Source organism: Ranitomeya variabilis, chromosome 1, assembly GCF_051348905.1.
Source record: "Ranitomeya variabilis isolate aRanVar5 chromosome 1, aRanVar5.hap1, whole genome shotgun sequence".
NCBI classification, from domain to species: Eukaryota; Metazoa; Chordata; class Amphibia; order Anura; family Dendrobatidae; genus Ranitomeya; species Ranitomeya variabilis.
This window is the reverse complement of record NC_135232.1, coordinates 72,161,248-72,185,708: the sequence shown is the minus strand read 5'-3', so window position 1 is coordinate 72,185,708 and position 24,461 is coordinate 72,161,248. Positions and strand designations below refer to the sequence as shown.

At 41.6% G+C, this 24,461-nt stretch overlaps 1 protein-coding gene across 2 annotated transcripts in view; it reads right to left on the bottom strand.

The window, feature by feature from the left end:
- Window positions 1–24,461, bottom strand: part of ARL15 (ARF like GTPase 15) — a 261,182-nt gene that overhangs the window by 107,880 nt on the left and 128,841 nt on the right. For both annotated transcript variants that reach the window (XM_077285177.1, XM_077285169.1), the window contains one exon: window positions 22,675–22,883. In XM_077285177.1, the coding sequence (XP_077141292.1) occupies window positions 22,675–22,883 (209 nt within the window). The remainder of the gene's footprint in view (window positions 1–22,674; window positions 22,884–24,461) is intronic.

The window sequence follows — 24,461 nt, the reverse complement described above, 5'->3', positions numbered from 1 at the left end:
ACAAAAATCTGAAGGCTCCCATCATAAAACTCTACAGTATGATTCACTAGATAGACCAACAGATAAAACAAACAAAGCAGCAGATGGGATGTAATGTGATTGGCTGCCATATCCAGGTTATGATTGGTCACAAGAACCTCATCTGTGATTGGCTAATTTTGGATCTGAAGCTGTACAATATTTAGTTGTGCTTTCAATTCCCATATTGTTGCAATAATTTCAGGCAAAACTGCTTCAAAAGCTAAAAATATTACAGGGAGAGAATGCAAAATTGTATTCTGAACAAAACCATATATAATATGTCATATTAGCATCGAAGATATTCGACAGAAATCGTTTAAAACTTGAAAAATCAATTTATCCTATGCAGGACTTTTGAACACCACTGTATGTATGTATGTATGTATGTATGTATGTATGTATGTATGTATGTATGTATGTATATATATACACATACACACACACATATACACATTATATACCTTATGTACTGTTCGATTGCATGATGGATGTATATACCTTATGTACTGTTCGATTGCATGATGGATGGATTGTCTGCATTTTCCCTATTATTAAAGAGCAATCCCTGCATGTGTTGCGGCTGTCGGCCAGCCGCGAGACAAGCGTACGCGGGGACCCAAACATATTATTCGAACATGCCTGAGACACTCAGCACCCGAGCATGCTCAGATAACACTTTATCGAAGCACATTCGCTCATCGCTATTTGCTACACCTACTAAAAGACCACAGCTTACAGAATACACAACCGAGGTGAGTGAGGGAGGCCCAAAAAGTGGCTCAGAGACCATGTACAAGGTTAAGTACTACTGATCAGCATCGGGCAGCGCAGAGTGGTTCACCGGTGACAATCATTGCACAATAGCAAATTAAAAAGGAGTTAATAACTTCCGTGAAAACACAGGTTTCAGTTTCATCTGACCCACCAGGAGCAGCCTGTCATCAACCTCAGGCCGAGAAAAGATAACATTTATTCAGTAACCCATATGTGTGCAAATACATCTATAACCTAAACTGAGAATGACCTTGCTAATACCTTCAGCATGAATCACTTTCTGGGAATTCATAGTATTTGGATGTGGAAGTGTCGGACTAAATGATGACACAGATTTATTTCTTATGGAGCCACCACCAATTTCTAGTAAAGAGTAAAATAGCTAGAAAAAAAGGCTTAAAGGAGAAACAAGAAAAAAAAAGAAAATGCAAATAAAAAATATATACAACTTTAGATTAAAAAAAAAAGCCATAGCTCAATTATCTTCTAGGCAACCAGTTTTTGACCTAATAAGAATTGGCACAACACGGCTATGTTACAGTGAAACCAGTGACTATACACTATATGGACAAATATATTGGGACAGGTATATTAATCCTTGAAAATAGGTTTTTCATTTGCTACTGATGTTGTATAAAAATCCGGCCCTTCCCCAGGCAGGCTGTATTTATTAACATTTGTGAAAGAACTCCTCATGGGTGGGTTCAATCTCCACATAAAGTTACAGAGTAGAAGCATGCATAGTGAAAAGGCACCAATGCTCTGCTAATTCCACAAATGCAGAATCCAAACGTCCTCCGGCACTAACATTAGCACAATAAAGGTGACCCCACCGGGAGCTTCATAGCATGAGTTTCCAAGGCAGAGCAGATGCATCAAGACTTACATCACCAAGCACAATGCTAAGTGCTGGATGGAGTGGTGTAAAGCAGCTACCACTGCACTCTGGAGAAGTGGAAACGTGGGGAATCACAATTCTGCATCTGGGTGTGGCGAATGCTAGGACAATGTTACTGGCCTGATTACATTGTGCCAACTGTAAAGTTTGGTGGCGGAGGAATAACGTTATGACAATGTTTTTCATGGTTTGGCCTCGGCCCCTTTAGATCCAGTGAGGGGAAGTCTTAATGCTTCACAACAAGACATTTTTGACTATTTTAGCTTCCAACTTTGTGGGAACAGTGTGAGGAAAGTCCTTTTCTGTTCCCCATGACTGTGTCCAGAACACAAAGGTCCATTAAGCCATGGATGGGGGAGTTTGGTGTGGTAGAACACGACCGGCCGCACAGTGCCTGGACCTCAACCCCATCCTATATTTTTGGGATGAACTAGGATGAAGAATGTGATCCCGGCCTCTCCTTAAACATCAGTGTCTGCCCTCTCAAAAGCTTTTTTGGATGAATGGACAAAATTTGAAGCAGACACCTCCAAAATCTTGTATAAAACCTTCCCAGAAGAGAGGAAGCTGTTCTAGCTTTTAAAAGAAACCATATTAGTGCCCATGGATATAGAATGGGAGGTCGCACAACATCACATACATCCATGTGAACGCTGTAGAAAATCAAGGTCTCGGCGGTAATAGTGGCCTCTATGATCTGAGACGGCTGAGGCTGGTGATTAGCTGCAGCAGTTCCAGGAGTGCAGGTTGACCTCCTCATCACTGTGGGAAAGTTAACAACAAATAGTGGGATCACTAGAGCGCTGGGCAATGTGAGATGCAAGAATTATGCTTAAGTTTCTCTGAAATGACCCGGTCAGTCTTCTGCATCGCTCTAGTTCAGACGTGTCAAACTGCATTCCTCGAGGGCCGCCAACAGGTCATGTTTTCCGGATTTCCTTGTATTGCACAGGTGATAATTTAATCACCTGCACAGAATGATTCCAGCACCTTGTGGGATGCTAAGGAAATCCTGAAAACATGACCTGTTGGCGGCCCTCGAGGAATGCAGTTTGGCACCTCTGCTCTAGTTGACTGACAGGTCTCTTCCATGTGTACAGTTCACGAAAGATCTGACAATCACCTGGAGCCGTACAGGGGACAGCTCCGGACTAGTTTGGTCTCCGGCTATGGTTCTTGATAGACTCAAATTGGTTTACACTCGTACAAGGATCATCTCTACTTAATGAAGCTAATCTGTGTGTTCAAAAGATGGAATGAGGTCTGCACAAAACTTGTAGTGTAGAGCAGGGCTGTGGAGGCCTAAAATATATAATACATTGGGCATCGTAGTACAAAGCAGGATGTGCTGTAAAGGTTTTCATAATTTGTGAAAGTTGTGAAATGTCCTATAAATATCTGTTCTATCCCTGATCTAAGGATCTCGGCTTTTAGTTGAGATTAATCTGTGCTGCACTTTATGCACATGCTCAGTAGTGACCAGTGCAAATGACTAGAAGAAAAAGCGGGCACTCACCATCCAGGTAAAATCCAAACTTTATTCTGACAACATGTCAAGTGCAGAACAGGCAGGGAAAAACGGGCTTCCACAAGACGACGGCCGTTTCGCGCAAATGCGCTTCCACGGGTCTTAACACTGACTGAAGGTGGGTGGAACTCTTCTAACCATATCCACTAATAGGTTACCTCCCCAACCCCCAGCGTCATAGCATCCTACTTTTCAATTAAAAATATTAAACAAAAAATGTGACTAAAATTGACTAAAACAACATCATATACAAGAAAACATAACACCATAAGTACCATAACATCAAAATGACAGAATAATGTAGGAAGGAAAGAGGAAAACATACAACTTAACCGGGAGACAGACATTCACAGAAACACTGACATATCCAGTTTTTCATTTAACCCCACAGGGCCCATAGCATTAACACGCATGATCCATTTACCTTCTCTTCTCAGTAACAACCTATTATGGTTGCCCCCCTGTTCTGGTAGAGTAACCCTTTCCCATCCAAATGGAAATAGAGGCGTCTGAGATGGTGGTTTGGCTTCCAGACTCCACGGCGCTGGTGTAAAGCATGGTGAAGAGAGATAAACAGCAGCCTGATGGAGGCAGAAAGGGGATTTCAGACTACCTTGGACTCCCTATAGGCAATGCATCCATGCTTGAGTCATCGACCACAGCTGCGTTCTACTAAATAGCCAACATTAAAAATAAGTAGGAGGTCTGAATTATCAAAGAAGTAACTAAAATAAATCTATCTATATATATCTATATATTAATAAAAAAGGAACAGCACAAATCCTTTACTTATCTTCGGGTGCAAAGCCCCCAGCCCGTCCACTGGTTGTCTTTAGTCCATACAATTCAAAAAAGCAGGCAGCACTCCATATTCTTTTGGTGATATGCAGGATTTATTCAGACACACGTCTGGGCAACATTTCGGCTCCAAATGAGCCTTTCTCAAGCTTGTATGTATATGTATATATATATATATATATATATATATATATATATATATATATACACATACATACACATACATACACACACATACACACACACACTATATATATATATATATATATATATATATATATATATATATATATATATATATATATATATATATATATATATATATATATTATTTTTAATTTATTTTTTAAACAGTCTCATATAATCAGGTTTAGTGTCTACAATATGTCTATAGATCTATCTATACAGGGAGTCAATGAATGCTCCCATGTAACAGTATTATTTTACCAGTTCTGGTGCAGCTCCATTATAGCGTGTGAGATGCAATTACATAATCATCCAATATATTCACCGGTAAGGAAATGCCCAAGGAGGAAGTAGTCGACGGTGTCATAAATAAAACCGAATCCGTGAGGGGCTGCAATACCACCTACATTCCCAATTAACATTTCCAGCATGACACCCTGGAAGGAGCGGGATTGATGTTGCCCTCTGTCTCTGTCGAGCTTTGCTCAGCAATTTATTCTTCTTTCCAGAAGGAGACAGTGTCTTTGGCCCCAGATCTGCACATTTGCTTTTAATTTTGTGCACTTTGGTCCATGAACGTTCAAGCAGCGCACCATTCCCTTCATTCAAGTGGCTTATGCTGCTGTAAACATGCTTTATAGTCTACGGACACAACTTAAAGTACCACTCCACCAGCTTGTTTCAACAGCGCGCTGGAGTGGTGCAACTAATTAATTTCTCTGCCTCTAATCATTAAGTTACCAGCTGCAGCCTTCATCTTATATTGGTGCCACTCTGGTCGTCTTCTGCAGTTTGTGACCTGCCGGATCTCTTTAGTGTCAATGAGAACTTCTGACTGTTCCCTCTGACATCCGGGAAGTCAGAAGTTGCAGTCAGAAGATGGCGAATCGGAACTGGAGTGGCACTGGGAAGAGCAGAAGACAGCAACTGGTAAGCATGTTATTAGGGATAGAGAATTAATATGAGTGGCACCACTCCAGCTGTGAAATAAAATAAAAAAAAATACTGGAGTGGTGCTTTCATTTTATACACCCAGTTGGAGAAATTAATAGTATTTCCATGCTTAAGGCTAAGTTCAGAAAAATGCTGAACTTTGTGCACCAGTCAAGTTCACAATTTAAGAGACGTGACTGGCTCAATGTGCTGCAAGACCAACATGTCCATTCATTACATTGAGAGCCCAATACTATTACTGTAATGCTTAATTTCCCCGTGAGGGTGTTGCAGGGTAGATGAGCTGCCAGATTCTCTACATATTTAAGATATTGGTTTTACATAGCACCATCATATTCCACAGAGCTTTACAAATATAATCGCTGCCCCATTGGGGCTCCAAATGTAAATTCCCCATCAGAATGTCTTTGGAGTGTGGGAGAAAACCGGAGTGCCAGGAGGAAACCCACGCAAACACGGGGAGAACATACAAACTCCTTGCAGACGTTGTCCATGATAGGATTTCAACCTAAGACCCCAGTGATGCAAATCCAAGAGACCAAAAGCAACCACTGATTCATCGAACTGAAGTCCCAATGCAACGCAACCCAGTTAAATGGAGTGTGGGAGGAAATCGGAGAACTATAGAAAACCCACGCAAACACAGGCAGAACATCGAAGCTCCTTGCAGATGTTGTCAGTGATTGGATTTCAACCTAGGACCCCAGTGATGCAAATCCAAGAGACAAAAAGCAACCACTGATTCATCGAACTGAAGTCCCAATGCAAGGCTACCCAGTTATATGGAGTGTGGGAGGAAATCGGAGAAACATAGAAAACCCACACAAACATGGGGAGACCATAGAGCTCCTTGCAGATGTTGTCCTTGTTGGGATTTTAACTCAGGACCCCAGGGCTGCAAAACAACAGTGCTGACCACCGAGCCACATTGCCGCCCATATATCTGATCAACAAGGTTCCCAACAGCAGATCATCTTGTGATCATCTGGTCATTGGGTCCTCATCTACAAAAGAGAAAGGTTTTAGGCCGGGGTCACACTTGCGAGTGCAATGCGAGAAACTTGCGTGAGTCGCTTGCATCAATACCCTGCACTGCTGCCGGCACTCGGGACCGGAGAGGTCAGCTACATAGAAATACATGCAGCCACACACTCCGGTATCGGGTGCCGGCAGCAGTGCCGGGTATTGATGCGAGCGACTCGCACGAGTTTGTCGCATTGCACTCGCAAGTGTGACCCCTGCTTTAGGCGAACATCCTCACCCACTGCGTCATTATTGGAGGTGCATGAGAAAAACAAATTTTCACCTTTACATAAGCTCTAGACAAAGGATTCAGGTTACTTGTCAGCCACGATATTCATCCGGTAAAGTCAAGTCAGTGAGAAGTAGACTGATCTAAAGAGAAAGGGCTCTGCCCATGTTTACACTCTGAAATAAATTAGTATAAAAGCTAAAGAACCAATTAACAATACAGATCAGACAGACGACTGCAGGAGAACATGTCAGCACACATATGGCAGACAGATAAATTATGGACGTTAAGATTATTTTTTTGGCAAAGACAGAGCCAAGAGTTTAAGCCAATTTAGCAATCTGTCATTAATAATATAAACATTAAAATATGAAGAATGAAACTTCAATCAACCATTAGATTTCTACTGCATTGATATGTCTACAACCTAATAAGTGAGCCCGAATCGGGGGGGATTGTTGGAGGATATGGTCCTCATCTGCCTCATTTGTGTAGCGTCCTTGCTATGGACTCTTCCATTACCCGTCTCTGTATTGCCTCAGGCGCTAGGAAGCAGCTGCAGATTCAGAAGAGACAAGACGGATATAAAAAATGATCACTGACACAAACAGTTAACACGATGTGGAGAAATCCTTTAATGTTCCACCGGACCAGACGCCGTTAATGAATTGTGACAGGTTCACTTAGCAGTGCAAGACTAAACTATAAACGAGGTTGGCCGAGACATCAAATGCCGTCTACAAATCCTACCTGTGGAACTTGGCCGCTACCTTGGCTTCAGCACACTTGCCATAGGGCAAGGTGAGGAATTATTTGACGTCTATCTTTGGATCTGGGCTTTGCAAGAACACCTCCCCCCACCCACCAAGATCCAGGCTGCAAAGTACGGTTTTTTTTTTTTAGAGAGAAAAATATTTGAACAGAAATTTAGGAGAAGACGTTAATCGTCATCCATTTACATGTTTTATTAAAGAAAAAGCTGTCACCATTGTGCCAAGCCGTGGGGTTTGCATTAGTACATATACATTTTTTTTTTTTTTCAATAAATCAATACAAGAAAGGTAGATTACGTCAGATGAGCGGGGGGCGGTTTAGTTCCTGCTACATCGGTTTATCCTAAAAGGTGGTCCTAGACCTTAGATAGTTGTTGGCTAAAAACGTCCACTTGGTAGACCAACAGCAACTCCTCCCGACTTCTCTTGCCATACTTTTGGAATGTCAGCTACGTCTACCATACGTGTTCCCAATGGGGTGAGGCGACCAGGGCACTGTCTGCTTTTATGTCCAGCGAGAATAAATGATCAGATGTCAAAATACAACTTGCCTAATTCTTCTTTCCCCTTTGACATCTTATTTGGAGTCAGTCGAAACACCCCCATATGTATTAGATGGTCAATATTGCTGGCAATGCCAAAGGCTATGGTTGCCAATGGTAAAAAGCTATCAGAAAAGCTGTTCCCTCACTTTAAGCTTTGTGCACTACTGGGACAGCCCCATCTTAAAACTAAATGTTCGGCCCCCGATAAAATAATAAAGCCCATACTCATCTCATGTGCCGGTTCTATTCCAGGAGTAGCAATATAGAATACCTACAAACAGTAATGTAGTACAGTTCTTCTGATTTACAATATCGCTTACCCCATGTGTAGTGCATTGCGGCAACTCATGCATCCATGGCTACAACCACTCATATAATGACAGTTGCAAGCAGTTGTAACCATGAATACCTGAGCTACTGCAATGCCCCGCAAATGGAGTAAGGCAGGGGTGGGGAACCTCAGGCCCCAGGGCCATTTAAGGCCCTCGATGACCTTTTATCAGGCCCCCGGGCAGATTCTCAGGGACCGCATTCATGGGCAGGGAGCTGTATTTTGATTACAACCAGCTCATTAACTTCTTTTGCTCTATTAGCACACACACAGTGTTCACTACTGAACACTGAAGGGCATGCAATGAAAGATTACGTCCTGACACCAGTGCCAGCGTCAGGATGCACTTTGCGGGCGGAGTTTGTATGGCCCCCGAAGGACGGTATAAATATCCAAATGGCCCTTGGCAGAAAAATATGATTCCCCACCCCTGGAGTACTACATATTGGGAGAGGATCTTGCAGATGGAAATTCACCTTTAAGTATTCTGGAGAACAGTCTAGCTTTATTCTGCAGGACACATAGGGTGGCACTGCGGCTGCTTTCAATTTTATTGGAGAACCATGGACCCTAAAATGTTAAACATCACCATCACTTCAGCCATCTATTTTGGAATGTGGTGGCTTTGTTGCACCCTTACTCCCTCTCATTTTGCATTTCGGGGACTTCCCTGGCCTCTTATTGACTCTTCTCGCTTGCGCAGTGTTAGTGCTGCTGGTCCTCAGCCTGTGCTTCTGCGTGTGCACAAGGGCACTAGCTGGGCCTGACAGTACACCGTGTCAGTGTGGACGCCTCCTGAAGCCGCGTGGCCCGAGTTCAGGCAGCACTCACTCTGGGCAAAAAAGCACAATCAATCAGTAGCGGGGGGGGGGGGGGGGGGTATTGGGGGTGGGAGTTCCCAACATACAAATTCTTAAGAGTTTCCACTAAAATGCCTGATTCATCCTAACCAAAACAATATCAGAAGATTAACATTGACAAGAAGAAACTTTTTGACAGTGAGGGTGATCAATGAGTGGAACAGGCTGCCACGAGAGGTGGCGAGTTCTCCTTCAATGGAAGTCTTCAAACAGAGGCTGGACGGACATCTGTCTGAGATAATTGAGCAGAGGGTTGGGCACGATGACCCTGGAGGTCCCTTCTAACATTCTATGATTCTAAGAACACTGTCTTTGTCATTCAGGAGGAAATGACTGGTTAACTTGATGGAAATGGACATGGAAAAGATTAAACTGCCAGAATTGATATTTGAACAATTCATATTTTCATACTGTTCAATACGCAAAATATGAAGAAACGTTAAAGGATTATTGCAATCTTGTACATTTATGTCTTATCCACAGCACGTGCTATAAATGTGTAGGAAATAGGTCGGCCCCAATAATAGGACACACATCTCAAGAACAGGGACCTGATGTGTTTTACAGTTAGTAGAGAAGGAGTAGGAATTACCATTTGGATGTGAATCCCGACCACCTCTCCACTCAAACCAGTGCCCGAGGGGTTAGGACTGGCATCGACTATACTGTGGATCTATGAACTGGGAACATGGTTAATTGACAAATCACAGCACTTTTAGAAATCTTTTGACTTGTGATAGACACTTCAGAAGTTTTGATTGCCCTTGGATCAATAAAAAATAAACATTCAGCTTAAGTCTGCTCTCGTCTGGGAAAACGTTCTAAAAGTGCAGAAACTTTTTTAACCCCTTACTGACAGAGCCAATTTGGTACTTCATGACCAAGGCATTTTTTACAATTCTGACCACTCATTTTATGAAGTTATAGCTCTGAAAAGCTTCAACGGATCCCACTGATTCTGAGAATAAGTTTTCATGACACATTGTACTTCATGTTAGTGGTACAATTTCTTCAATATAACTTGCGCTTGTTTAGGAAAACAAAATGGAAATTTTACAAAAATTTAGAAAATTTAGCAATTTTCCAACGTTTATTTTTGTACCCTTAAATCAGAGTGGTGTCACACAATAGTTAATAACATTTCTCACATATCAACTTTAGATCAGTACAATTTGGGAAACATTTTTTTTGTTAGGAAGTTATAAGGGTTAACAGTTGACCAGCAATCTCTCATTAATCCAACAAAATTTACAAAATTCTCTCTTTTTTTTTTAGGGACCACCTCACATTTGAAGCAAGTTTGGGGGGGGTCAATATAACAAAAAAAAAAACAAAAGTGACACCATTCTAAAAACTACACCGCTCAAGGTGAGCCAAACCACATTCAAGAAGTTTAACAACACTTCAGATTCTTCGCGAGAACTAAAGCAATGTGGAAGGAAAAAAAAAATTACATTTTACTTTTTTTCACAAAAAATTTACTTTGGAAACTATTTTTTTCATTTTCACAAGGGTATCAGGAAAAAATGGACCACAAGATTTGTTGTGCAATTTCTCCTGAGTGTGCCGATACCCCATATGGGGGGAAAAGCCACTGTTTGGGAGCATGGAAGGGCTCAGAAGGGAAGGAGCACCATTTGACTTTTTGAACGCAAAATTGGCTGGAATCAATGGTGGGCGCCATGTCGCGTTTGGAGACCCCCTGATGTACCTAAACAGTGGAACCTCCCAATTCTAACACACCCCTAACCCTAATCCCAACCCTAACCGTAATCCCAAACCTAAACACAACCCTAACCCCAACCCTAACCCTAGCCCCAACCCTAGCCTCAACCCTAACCCTAACGGGAAAGTTAAAAAATATATTTTTTAAATTTTATTATTTTTACCTAACTAAGGGGGTGATAAAGGGGGCTTTGATTTACCATTTTTTTTTAAATTTTGATCGCTGTGATAGACCCTATCACAGTGATCAAAATGAACCAATAGGAAAAATTTCCTATTGTTCCCGGGTGCCGGCTAGCAGATCTCAGCAGGCGCACTGCGCATGTGCTCGCCATTTTCTTCCCAGAAGATGACACAGATGGCCGGGGGACAGGACCGGGGGATGCAGGAGAGACCAGGGACACACCGGAGGTACTGGGGGGCTCGGGGAACCCTATTTCTCTCTCCTCTGATTTGCTAGTTCATATCAGAGGAGAGAAATTAAATGGGAAATCGGACTTTTTTTGCGGTCGCCGTTATTCCGTGATTAACGTTGATCGCAACACTGGGATCGGTAAAAAAACTAACGAAATCATGTTCTCTAGGGTCTCAGCTACCCCCGTAGCCGAGACCCCGGAGAATTTCTGACACTCGGGGGAGTAAGTACCCTTAAATGCCACCGTTAAAAGGTATATCGACGGTCGTTAAGGGGTTAAAGAAAAGCCACAAGCAATATGAAAGCCGATCTGTTTCACCTAGAGAAATCATTGATAGGGGGTTATCTAGATGGGAACAGAAACAAGCATTGACTAGGGATGACCCGACACCATGTAATTCTTCAATTGTCCTGTGGTGGCAGTGCAAGGAAATTTAACACTTGATGGCGAGGTACCCTACAGATTACAGCTGATCACTGGGACCATCCCAATTAAAAAAAATAATTTTCAATATATAAAAACCTCAAGATTTCATTCATTGTAGGACACCATTTTCCCCATCGTTCACCCTTAAATCGTCTGTCACCATCCGTGTGAGCGTTCACGGTTGGAACCAAGGTGTGTTGAATTCCTTTTCAAGATCACACAATGAATTTCACCGCTGTATGAATGTAAAACATGAAATAAATGTGAATTTCTTTTGGTGGTCGCATTCACATACCTCATTCATACGTCAAAGGAGTTGTGTAGGTAGCGGTCTGTCATTCTGTAGGCAGCCGTGGTGTTATTTTAACATTTAGTAAAGTACGTATGAAATAAAGCAGGAGCATCGGTTTTATTCTCCCTTTATTATATAACTGCGGTTACGGGTACAAAAAAATGGAAAAAAAATAAAATAAAATCAACAACGACCGCCTACATCTAACAATTAAGATCTGACTAATCTATTGTCCGATGGTTTCTCCTTTTCACTCACAAGTCAACACCTTTTTCAGATGGAATCAGACAGATTAGAGAGCAGGTCGGGATCTATCAGTCATCTACGAGACAAGTTTAAACAACCAGCTAAATATTAAATCAAGAGAGAAAAAAACTAAATCTTTTATTGTTACCCAATTCAAACAGTCTGGACGCTGTGATCTGCGAGTACAAAGAAGATCACTTAAAGAATTCTCAATATTGTTTTAAATATGATTTTTACCGTGTAGCAACAAATGATAAATGACTAATCGGTATAGAATTTCCTTCATAATTAGAATTTAAAAAAATTATCTTTGAAACCAAGTACAGTAAACCTTGTGCGCCATGTGTATACTGTGTCTGGAGCATTTCCTTCGTATGCCCTTTCTAGATCTGATGAATAGACCCAGGCTTTATTTCTGTACTGACATGACAATTTACAGGCTAGAGAAGATTTTTTAATAAGAGGCATTAATACTTTTTTTTTAATAATTTGACGTACGCATAGAACATTTTAATCACTGTAGGTCACAATTGTCAAAGTCTAGCCCGCAGGTCAAATCTGGCCGAAAGGGTGAGTGTATTTGGCCTGAGACACCAGGAGACCTTCCCTGCCCAACAAGTCATCGCACTTTGAACTGTATCAGCATCCTGGATGTCGATGCGTTTTAAAACAATGATGAAAAATGAAGGCGTCAGCTGACGCTCCCTCCGCCATCATTCTCCCTCTGCGACTGACATCTCAGCGTTGACGACACCAAAATGGGCTCCGTGTACTGAGCAGTACAGAGGATCAGAGCGCTTGTTGCAGTGACCGGAGCAGTGGGGGCCATTATACTGTATGGAGAACTATGTGGGGCTATTATACTATATGGAGGGCTATGTGGGTCTATTATACTATATGGAGGACTATGTGGGTATATTCTACTGTATGGAAAGCAATGGGTGCTCTTTTACAGTTCGGAAGGCAATGCAGGGCCCATTATACTGTACAGAAGACAAGGCAGGGCCTCTTATACGATAAGGACTATTTAGGCCCATTATACTGTATTGAAGGTATAGCAGGGCCCATTATACTGTATGGAGGAATATATGGGTACATGATACAGTATAGAGGGCTAGGTATGTCCATTATACTGCAAGGGAGGCAATGGTGACCCATTATATTGTATCATGGGATATGTGGGGCCATTACACTGTATGGAAGGCAATGCCGGGCGCATTCTACTGTATGGAGGACTATATGGGGATCCCAATTGGTGAATCATACTGTGATGGGGCTACCATACATTGCCAAGAGGGTTGGAGGGGTACAATAGTGTAAAACTGGCAAAATTGTTTTGAAGACTCATGTCCATAATCTTGTTTCCCTTCCGAGACCAGATGACTTACTCATTACGGGGTCTGTCAACTTATTACCATAATTTACCTTACAGAGCAGATCGGTCAATGTAGTTTGGGTGGTGTGATAAAACCGCATACGGTCTTTTTTTTTTGTTGTTGGGGGGGGTGTTAAACTCGCCAAGTACATATGAAAGTTCATGTGCATGTAACTTCACGAATAAACCAATATACAAATTTGGTCATAAGTAATAAAAAAAAAAAAAAAAAAAAAAAAAGACATTCCGAGGAAACATTACTCATTACATCCCCAGGAGTATGACTTGATGGCACATTAAGAACAACTATAATAACAGGAATAAAGAGTTGTCTACATTCTGGTGGCTCAACTCAAGAGAATGCAAAACGTAATCAATAGTCAATCCCCAAGACGTCCACTATTCCCTAGCGTACCTTCTGGACTAAAATTATTGACCAACTCAGCAAAAGATCTATAGTGACCTATGAGTAAAGAGATAACTACATCGTGCAACGTTCCTTACCTCTCGCTGGTCTCCATTACGTTATGAGCACATGGCATCTTTTAGACGCCGGCGCACCCGTCGAGTTTTCCCAGGCAAATCTGCTTCAGGAAAATGCTGGTGGTTGTTTTCCTGCAGTGCCTCTGTGGTCATCCTCAAAGCAGCCCCACCGCCGGCCTCTTTTGCTGTATACTTTCAAGCACAAAGAGCGAGTGGTTTCCAAGCAGAAGCCGCTAGAAGAACAAGCATGTCACTACAGGGTTTCCGAACTCTGAAGCGACTAAATATACGTGACATGAGATAGAACATGTGCACAGAAGTGTCATGTTGAGAATTCTGTGCATTAAGTTCATTATATGGGACGCTTTTCAGTTATTTTATGGGGTGGTTTTCATGATTATGCCTGTTAAAAATGCCCCAAAAAGTTTTGTGATAACGTTTTAGCATAAAATGAGTGGAAATAAATATACTGATTAAAAAAAAAAAAAATGAAGGAATTTTGAAATTACAGATCGAATTTTGATGAACAAAAGCTTCAAGTTGAAAATCTTTACTGGCAAAAATTGTGAATTCCGTTTAGAACCAACTAATGTATCAAGGGTCTCTGGAAAACGAAAATCATCACCCAACTGGATAGTCCTGAAAATCCTAGTAATCACAGGTGCATGAAATTTTAGTGACTTTTATAACCTCAACTGAAAATGTGACTCATTATGGCCCCCGTAAGTTTGTAGGCACTCCCGACAACATCTGGGTATGCTCGTGATGAGATGGTGGATGGTGTCCTTGGGGGGGGGGGTCAAGATATCCGTGAGATCCTGGACAGGCTGTGGCTCTACTAGACAGAGTATGCACTGATACATAATGTTCCAGACATGGGGAACATTAAGGCTGGACAATGTCAACAATGTTTTTGTCATCCAGGAACTGACTACAGACTCTGGCCACATCAGGCCAGGCATTGTCCTGCACGAGGAAAAACTGAGAACCCAGTGAACCACAATACGGTCTGACAATGAAGATTTCTTTCGGATATCGAACAGCAGTCAGAGGAAAATTAACTATCACGTGGAGGTTTGCGAAACTCTACAAGAATATGCTTCCCCAAGACCATCACTGACCTACTGCTAAACTGGTCACTTTGGTTGAATTTACAAGCAAAATAACATTCATGATGGCATCTCCAGACTCTTTCACATCAGTCACATGTGCTCAATGTGAGATTGCTCTGTAAAAACAGGGCACCGATGGTCTACATGCCACACAAGGTGTTCTCTGAGGAACACCAATCAAGCTGCATTGGCCTGTGAGCACAGGTCCCACTTCAGAACATTGGACCCTCATGGAGTCAGTCTCTTACAGTTTGGCTAGAAAAGGCAGACCTGTAGCCCAGTGGTCATTTTGAAGGGTTCTGGCAGTGCTCCTTTAGTCCTCCCAGCACAAAGGAAGAAATACCAGTCCCTGCTGCTGGGTTGATGTCCTTCTCCAACCCTGTCCTGCTCTCCTCGCTTAATGTCCCATGTTTAAGTATCTGCTCCATGCTCCTGTAACTGGTGGGAGGATCAGCAAACCTTCATACAACTGCATGTATGGATGTGCTATCCTGGAGCAGCTGGAAACATGTGCTACATAAATGGGCACCTCATGCTACCGATCATATCAAGGACACTAGCAAAACGCAATACTAGAGAAGAATCAGTCAGTTCTGGGGCCACCAACTACACAACTCTTCCCTTTCGGGGATTGACTTGCTGTTGCCCATTACATTTGTACCAAAGGCGAAATTGATTCACAATCTCTTCTGCTTCCTAATAAAACTGATTGAGATCCGTGAAGATAAAATCACTTGGGGTAGTACTGTGATATGAAAGTTTCCTTCATTTCTTTAGTAATTTATATAAAGGATCATTTATGAGGGGGTTGTTTCAAGATATTCCCGATAAACAGATGAAATGATGCAATTATTACAGTCAAAAATATTTTATCGTTTCTGTGTTATATGGTAACACCCTTATCAATGAGGCCGCGTTGGTGGAGCTAGAGTTTGTAGAGTATGCCCACCAGTGCCTACCAGAGTTACGAAGATCCCTCACCATAGGTATATAGGAGGGCCATCGGTGGGTTTTGGAAAACTATTCTGAACAGCATTATAGCTCCAGCTTATAGTTCTCAAAAAAAAAAAAAAAAGTAAATTAACTATTTACACAAGATGTTGATGGAGCAGAAGAGGCTGTGCTGAAGCCGAGGCTCTCTAAACGGTCACGGCTTTGGGTTTAGCGTGCGTAGTTATTTCAACACCTACAATGACTTGAACTAATCCTATAAATATTGTCCTGAATGTTTTGCATAAACAAGAAAATGTTATTCCTCTAAACAGCGCCGTCGCACAAAAGCCCCGAGGAGAACGGCGCTGATTGGTCGCACCATGGGCAACATAAGTAAATAATGGAACATGGTAACAATTACAAAGAATAAGCATCTCCCTCTCTCAGAACCTCACTCCGGTCTGTTTAAAGATAATCCTTAAGTAAAGTCTGTTGTTAATACATCTAGTAATATCTTAAATAACAATGTAATCCCGGTTTGACTCTACATCCCCATGAAAAAAAAAAAACAACAAAAAAAGTTGCAAACAGTTGAATTTACAACATTCTGCTATCTGAATGCACGCAACACTAGGATTTCCAGAGCTTGAGATTTAATGGCACCCAAATCTTTGGCCCATGGTGACCCGAGGTGAAGTGAATTAGCAAAACTAATGTAGGCTAATGAGCCTTTCACGCTATTCTTTAATGACCTAGCCTCTGTCCTACCTTGTCTAGCCAGCCTTCCTCAACGGCAACAAAAATGGTCTCTAAAACCCTGTCTCAGTGCTCATTAGATCACAAGTTAGTCAAGTGGAACGGCTTGTGGTTCCTCAAGGAAGGTTTCAAAACATAAGCCATGTCAAAAGAAAGAGGAAACATTTTGGAGAGTAGGGTCTTTCGGATCAATGATCAAAGGAAAGTGAGAATGGAAGAAAAATATAAGCAAAGAATTAGCATAGTTTATCAGATAAAGTGAAAATCATCAAATCTAGAACCCAATAGTACTCAACGGGAAACAGAGTTCAGAACATCCCAAAAGAAAATCCCAGATGTGTTTGTGGTTAGAAAGGAGCTTCAGGTCCACATGGGATTAGTGCTAGCCAGGTAGATTTTTCACAAAGCCTGTTCTTCAAGGGTTCTCCAACCACGGTTGACCAATATTTCTGTTAGAGGTCCAACCTCAGGAAACCTACTAATCTTGAGATCAGTGATTCTCAATTATCCATATCTAGCCTACTGTGGAAAAAAATAATGTCCTATTCATCAAGGCTTTGGAATCTGTAGAACGTGTCAATGGGTGATGTTGGGACCGAGGCACAAGAACTGAAGGCTAATGATTAGTGATGAGCGAATATACTCGTTATTCGAGATTTCCTGAGCACGCTCGGGGGTCCTCCGAGTATTTTTTAGTGCTCGGAGATTTAGTTTTTCTTGCCGCAGCTGAATGATTTACATCGGTTAGCCAGCATAAGTACATGTGGGGGTTGCCAGGTTGCTAGGGAATCCCCACATGTACTTATACTGGCTAACAGCTGTAAATCATTCAGCTGCGGCAATGAAAACTAAATCTCCGAGCACTAAAAAATACTCGGAGGTCACCCGAGCGTGCTCAGGAAATCTCGAGTAACGAGTATATTCGCTCATCATTACTAATGATCAAAGCATTAATCCATTGCTTTACTTAAAGTGAACCTGTCACATTGAAAATTGACCACGCTTTTGTCTGAAACACGTAAGAAATACTATAATCATTGTTTGGATTGTACCTGGAAGGTATTATTAATGATGTTGGACAAAAAGTAAATTCCTTTCTAATCCCAAAAAAGTTGAAGATGTTTGCGACACTGAAAATGGTACCTAATCTTCAGGTAGGGGGGTTATGGACCAGGAGGAGTTGACCAGACTGATACTTTTTGTGGGAAGATTTTCAGTAAACCTTGCATTTTATTCATTGAAATCCCTAGCGTCTGTATGCATGCGAGTCCGGTGGCGGTCCTATTCAGTGATTGACAGGCTTCCCTGTATGACACTGCATGTAGATAGTCAATCACTAGTAGAACCGTCCACCGGACTCTTACATACAAACTAAATTAATAAAAAATGGCGATGAGCGAACGTGCTCGGATAAGGTGTTACCCCAGCATGCTCATGTGTGGCTGCAGGTTTCGCGGCTGTTCGACAGCTGAAGCACATGCAGGCATTGCCTGTTTGTTAGGCAATCCCTACATGTGTTGTGGCAGTCAAACAGCCGCAAAACATGCAGCCGCAGGGACTCCAACATATTATTCGAGCACGCCGAAGACACTCGGTTGCACCCGAGCAATAACACCTTATCTGAGCACATTCACTCACCACTAATAAAGAAACAAGTTATATAGCAAATCTTTTCCAATCCTGGTTTGACGCCTCTCACCCAGGCAAACCAGATCTCACACTCTGCACTGACGAGGGGCAGTACCCCAAAACACAGCATCTGCAAACAGAGATTTTGCTTTTTGACTTTTATCCTAAGGCTCGTTAGAGAGTCGATATTGACTTTTTAGGATTGCTACTTCCTATAGGTGGCACTAGAGTTCTAGTCCTCTTGCTCTCCGAAGAGACAATTTGCACATTTCCCAGAGAAGCATTGTGGCTTAAAAGTCTCCTCACCTCGGCATGTCACTCTCCGCAAGGGAAAACGTCACCCATACGAGCCCAAATCTTTTCCAACAAACCTATATATAATTTTGCTCAGTTTCTCCTTCACATACGATCCACAGATCGGACTCCATGTGCAAGGTGACAGGTTCCTTTCTACCACAGCCTAAGATCTCCGCAAACTCCTAACCTGTTTTAGGCAACTTCAAGTTAGTTTTTTTGCTAATATTAAGAGGCACTATGGAAGATTACAGTAGATTTGTCAGTACTGACTTCATACCTCCGTCTGTACGAGCTCTTAGTACTGCAGAGTACCAGAATCATCACCATGAATGGTGCCAAGTGGTTCTACTACATGTAATATACCGATCCTGACATTTTTACCCGAGACTAATTGAATGTTGCCTTTTGGAAAACAGATATGCAAAAAGTTTGACCCAAAGGTGGACAGACATTACCGTCCCCCATTGCATCATGTGCAAACATTTAGATGCTGGTATTTACTCCTTGGCCAGAAATGTCATCCTTGATAAGCCTGCATGTGGCATGGTAATAATAGACCAGAGTGGAAATAAAAACATAAAAGAACATGTAAAAAAAAAAAAAAAGACTCCGCACGACAACACCAACAAGCTGCAGAAGTCCAGCAGGCATGTGCTCCGCATGTGTGGAGGTGAATGCAGACAGAATGTGTGACCGTCAATTCCGGCCATAATTTAGGGCGCAGGGCTTCTCCGATACCACTATTCATTGTGCAGACTGACGTGCCATTTGTTCCCCTAGAAGACCACACAGACTCGTTTTCGGAAGATATAATAGACAGAGACTGCCCTCAACATTACCTTTATCGCGCCTGGCTCGTACGCACGAGTTGACATTCTCACTGCTCTACAAAGCTAACCTTTGCAAGACCCAAGGGGAGAGGAAAAAAAAAAAAGAAAATGGATTGCGTCTTTTAAAAAGGATGAATAGAAAAAGAGAATCAAAGATGGCAAAAAGTTCACCGCGAGTGCTTCCTACTGCACGGATCCTCAGAACGGACTTTATTTACTGTCGCTAAAAAGTGAAAATCGAAAGTGATGAAGAATTTGGGGAAAGAAAAAAAACCAACACTAGGGGCCTGTGCGCACGTTGCAGACTTGTTGCAGTTTTCTTTCTGAGCAGATTTAGTCAAGTGAATGAGAATCCTGAAGTGCAATGCACGGGTTGCTTTTTTGGCTTGCAGCTTTGTCAATTCTTTCAGCGTTTTTTGCTTCAGATTTCCATCATATGGAGTGGGGGAAAAATCAGCACCAAAAAAAGCATGTAAAAAAAAAAAAAAAAAAGCCTATTTTAAACAGCGTTTTCCAGCCAATAAATGCAGAAATGGTGCAAAAATTTCTGCATTAATTACTTAACAAGCGCACATACTACTACTAAACCAGCTCTGCTTCTAGATCAGCATTCGAAGAGTATTTGAAGTGGTTTTTGATACCGATTCCCTCACAAATCCTTCTAAGCTCTATGAAGAAATGGGAATTCTTTCGCCTGTATGAGTCATCATTAGAACTACAATTCTACTTCACTGCCAAGTCCCTGGAAAGGTGGTGTGGGAGAGTAGAGCAGGTGGGTTAGGAGTTGAAGAGGAAGTAGAGCTGGGCTGCCAGTGACTCTGCAGGGATATAGAATTTTAGTTCCAATGATGACTCGTACAGGGAAAAAGACTTCCTGTTTCTTCATGTGGCTTAGGATTCAGCTAGTCTGTTTTTAATCACATCATGTCATAGACCTAATGGAGAAGAGAAGAAGATTTAACAGGATAGAAAAGCAAAATGAGCAATTGTCAGTACGCAGAGCTATATGATACGATGATTGGAATGCTTCTAGACTACATTAGTTCAAAACTGACAATAATCCTGATGCTGTCCTTAGACCTAGTTCACACAGTCATATGCCATCATGCAGATTTATAGGCTACCAGTGGATGACGGAGCGACAACACTAAAAGCGCCATCATGGCAGCCATAACTGGCTGTCATTTTTCAAGAGGGCACAACCCAGGGTATCAGATGCTAAAATTCTCCCTATTATTAGGATTTCAACTTTACAACAGATTACATAAAAAAAATGAAAAGAAAAAAACCTGGAATTGGTAATAGAATTAAATTTTAACCTTAAGGACATGTGCACACATTCAGGATTTTTCGTGTTTTTTTTTCAGGATAACACATAAAAAACGCATACATATGCATCCTATCATTTAGAATGCATTCTGCAATTTTTGTGCACATGATGCGTTTTTTTTCCGCGATAAAAAAAGCAGCATGTTCATTAATTTTGCGGATTTTTCGCGTTTTTCCTGCTATTTAATGCATTGGGAAAAAACGCAAAAAAAGTGTAAAAACCGCGTAAAAAAAGCGAAAAAAAAAGCATGTGGATTTCTGGCAGAAATGTCTGGTTTTTGTCAGGAAACTTCTGCAAGAAATCCTGAACTTGTGCACATAGCCTAAAAGCAAAAAACTCAATGCGATTTCTCTTGATACAACTAAACCCACAAAAGGGAGTTGTCCCACCATTCATACAATAGGAATGTATGCTACCCTATATACCGCATGATACAAGTATAAATAGCACCGCACACTGCTGCCAAATGTCGTCTTTAACAATGCTTGAAAGACTACTCTGATTTATAGCAAGGATTTATTGGGTGACAGCGTTGCAGGGGGAAACTAGATTTCTCGGTCTCCAAACTGATGGATATTAGCGGAATAAAATGACATGATCAGATTACATCGTTCTGTCTGTTACCTAAAATACAGAACCAGGGCAGAGACATGTACGCTGTATAACAGAGGCCCGTGCCACTTCATCCACATCCTGTCCTTTATCAAGCAGAGCGCTCCGTAAAAATGTTTCAAGTCCGGCAGTGCTTCTGTTCAGATTGACGACTTTCTCAGTTCTTCTCCTGTTCTCTCAGTGTTACAGATAACAGCAGGAAGGGAGTGGTGTTTTTACGACACTTACACAACGTGGGAGGGGGATAAAGCATGAACAGTCTCAGGGAGGGCAGAAAAAAAAACGCTTATAAGAAAGCACAAAGTGAGCTGTGCTGAGCTACTTAAGACAGCAGCAAATGAGGTATACACAGACCTCACAACCAGCCTATATTACTGGGAGAGAAAAATTGGGAACTTGAATCCGGCTGCAAACTGGAAATTAAGGAAGCAATGAAGATTGGAGACTGGAGACTTTATTTACCAGAATGTGCGCTGTCAGGATTCCCTGGTAATGCCAATGCAAGTAGGCAGTCACATACCAACTAGACGTGCTCGTCTTCTCTTAACAGAAGTGCACAGAGAGGGCGAGCACGTCTAGTCAGTATGTGACTGACAATATGCAAATTGTATACCAGCAGGCAAGGCACCAGCAGCTGCTTGCAGCGGCGATATCGGGGGAATCCCGGCAGTGTGCACACTGCTCACACAAGTCAGGAGTCACATAGAATGACCAGAGACTTTCATCCCAAGCTTGGACAACCCTTCAATAAGACGAGTATTCTGTATGTATGACCCTTGGCCTTTCAGGAAAAACCAAATACAAAATAACTTTTGGTTATTTAGACGAAGCAATAATCGACAAATGGCTGTCAGCAGAAACGCTTGTTCTGGATTATTGGCCCAACTAAACAGACCAACAAGACTTGTTCCTCTGGTACAATGATTTTTACGCAGCGTATCAATAAATTGTATTCAGAACATGTGCCGCTGATAACTTGACACTGCACAGGGACCGAACAATCATGTTGGCGATTGATCTGTCTCCACCATTGTTCCGCCAGCCTGTGTCACAGACGAGTAAATGCGCCGATCGGCTTGTATATAGTCTTCATGGCGAGTAAGTCGATGACTCCAATGGAGTAATGGGAACTGGAAATAAGGGAAACGTCCCAGTTTCGCCTCCTCTTTCAGGCGACACACCTTATGATCGCCCCTAAATGTCCTACACACAAGACACTGACACTAGGTCACCTTCCTTCTTACCGCACCAAGTGCTAATGGATATTCCAGAAGGCAGAGGACATCACCTACCTCTTGTACGGACCGGGCCGCTGGCTTGTCTTGGTGATTGGCCAGTATTAAAAAAGGTAAAGTGCATAGTTGTGGATGCTGCAGGGCGGAATGGAGCTCATTCCTGGCAGTTTCTAAGTCTTCTTCAGACGAGGCACTATCAAGGACAAACACGACTCCTTGAGATCCCTGGTAATAACGACTCCAGTATTTTCGGATGTTGGCTGCTCCTGTGTAAAGAAAAGCAATTATCTCAATAAATATTGTATTGTAATAAATATACTTCTATATGTACAGTATGTATACACACATTAAATACAGCACACACTAAATACAACACACGCACACTGAACACGAACACACATTAAATACAACACATTAAATACAACACACACATTATACACTTAAACACTGATATTGCAGCACCAAGGAGGAAACAAATTATGGAGCTTACAGGATGGATAGACAGGGCACTGGGAAGTAAAGCAACCTGATGGACATTTCTTTACTCATTGACTCTTTTACAAAAAGTTTATATTATATTTATGTTTTTGAAACCCTTAGATGAGACCTTTAGATCCGAGCAGATCTGATAGGCTGCACCTGTCACATTCTGTTCGGAAGGAGCGCACTCGGACACAAAGTGAAGGCTGCAGACAATCAGCAGCTGCGGCGCCTCCTGCTGGATGTTGATATCGAGGAGAGTAGTAGACACAGCATTACGCGTGTAAGTGATAGAATAAAGAGAGAGAAAAATTAACTCGTCTGTCAAATTAAAAAGAAGCAAACAGATACGGACCTATTTATTTTTATTTTTTTAATGTTTAAATCGGTGGTATAAGTATTTTGAAAAAAAAAAAAAAGACTATTTTCATATCACAACCTGTATTAATAAATACAATAAGTAATCTTGCAATTTTCACACTGGACATTGGGGATTTTTAGACTCCTACCTCCTGGCCTTTCAGGAAGAGCTTTCAGCAAGGATTCTAATCATTAGAGGCAGGATTACAGCGGCAGGTAACACCTCTATACACCAACATAGGATCCACCAATCACAATAGGCGATCACTCTGCTCTCTCCCGTCACAATGACCTTTGCACACGCTCATTAGACACGTCAATACAAAAGACGGGGTCAAGATCTGACCAATGTGAATAATATACATGTGGATCTCCGGAAGTTAGAGTCTAAGAAAAAGTACAGTGGTCAGAGGAAAAACTGAAAGATTTCCATTTTTAAACCAGATTGTTATACGCCAACAATAAATAAATAATTTAACCCCTTAGTGACAGAGACAAATCTTAAAAATATTTTAAAAATCAGACCAGTGTCACTTTATGTGGTAATAACTCTGGAACGCTTTGACAAATTCCAGTTATTCCGAGATCGTTTTTTCGTGACACATTATACTTTATGATAACGGTAAATTTAGGTCGATATGTTTTGTGTTCATTTACAAAAAATATCAGACATTTGACAAAATTGTAAAAAAAAAAAAAATAGCAATTTTCAAACTTTGAATGATTATCTCTTTAATTCAGATGGGCATACCAAAGCAAAGCAGTAATAAATAACATTTCCCACATGTCTGCTTGACATCGGCACCATTTGTAAAATGTTATTTTATTTTGGAAGCATTTTAGGAGGTTTACAAATGTAGCAGTAATTTTTTTTTTTTTTTTTCAAGGAAATTTACAAAATTATTTTTTTAGGGGCCTATCCGGGTTTGAAGTGACTCTGGGGGTCCTATATATTTGAAAAACCCCAAAAGTAATACCATTATAAAAACAACACCTCCTGACAT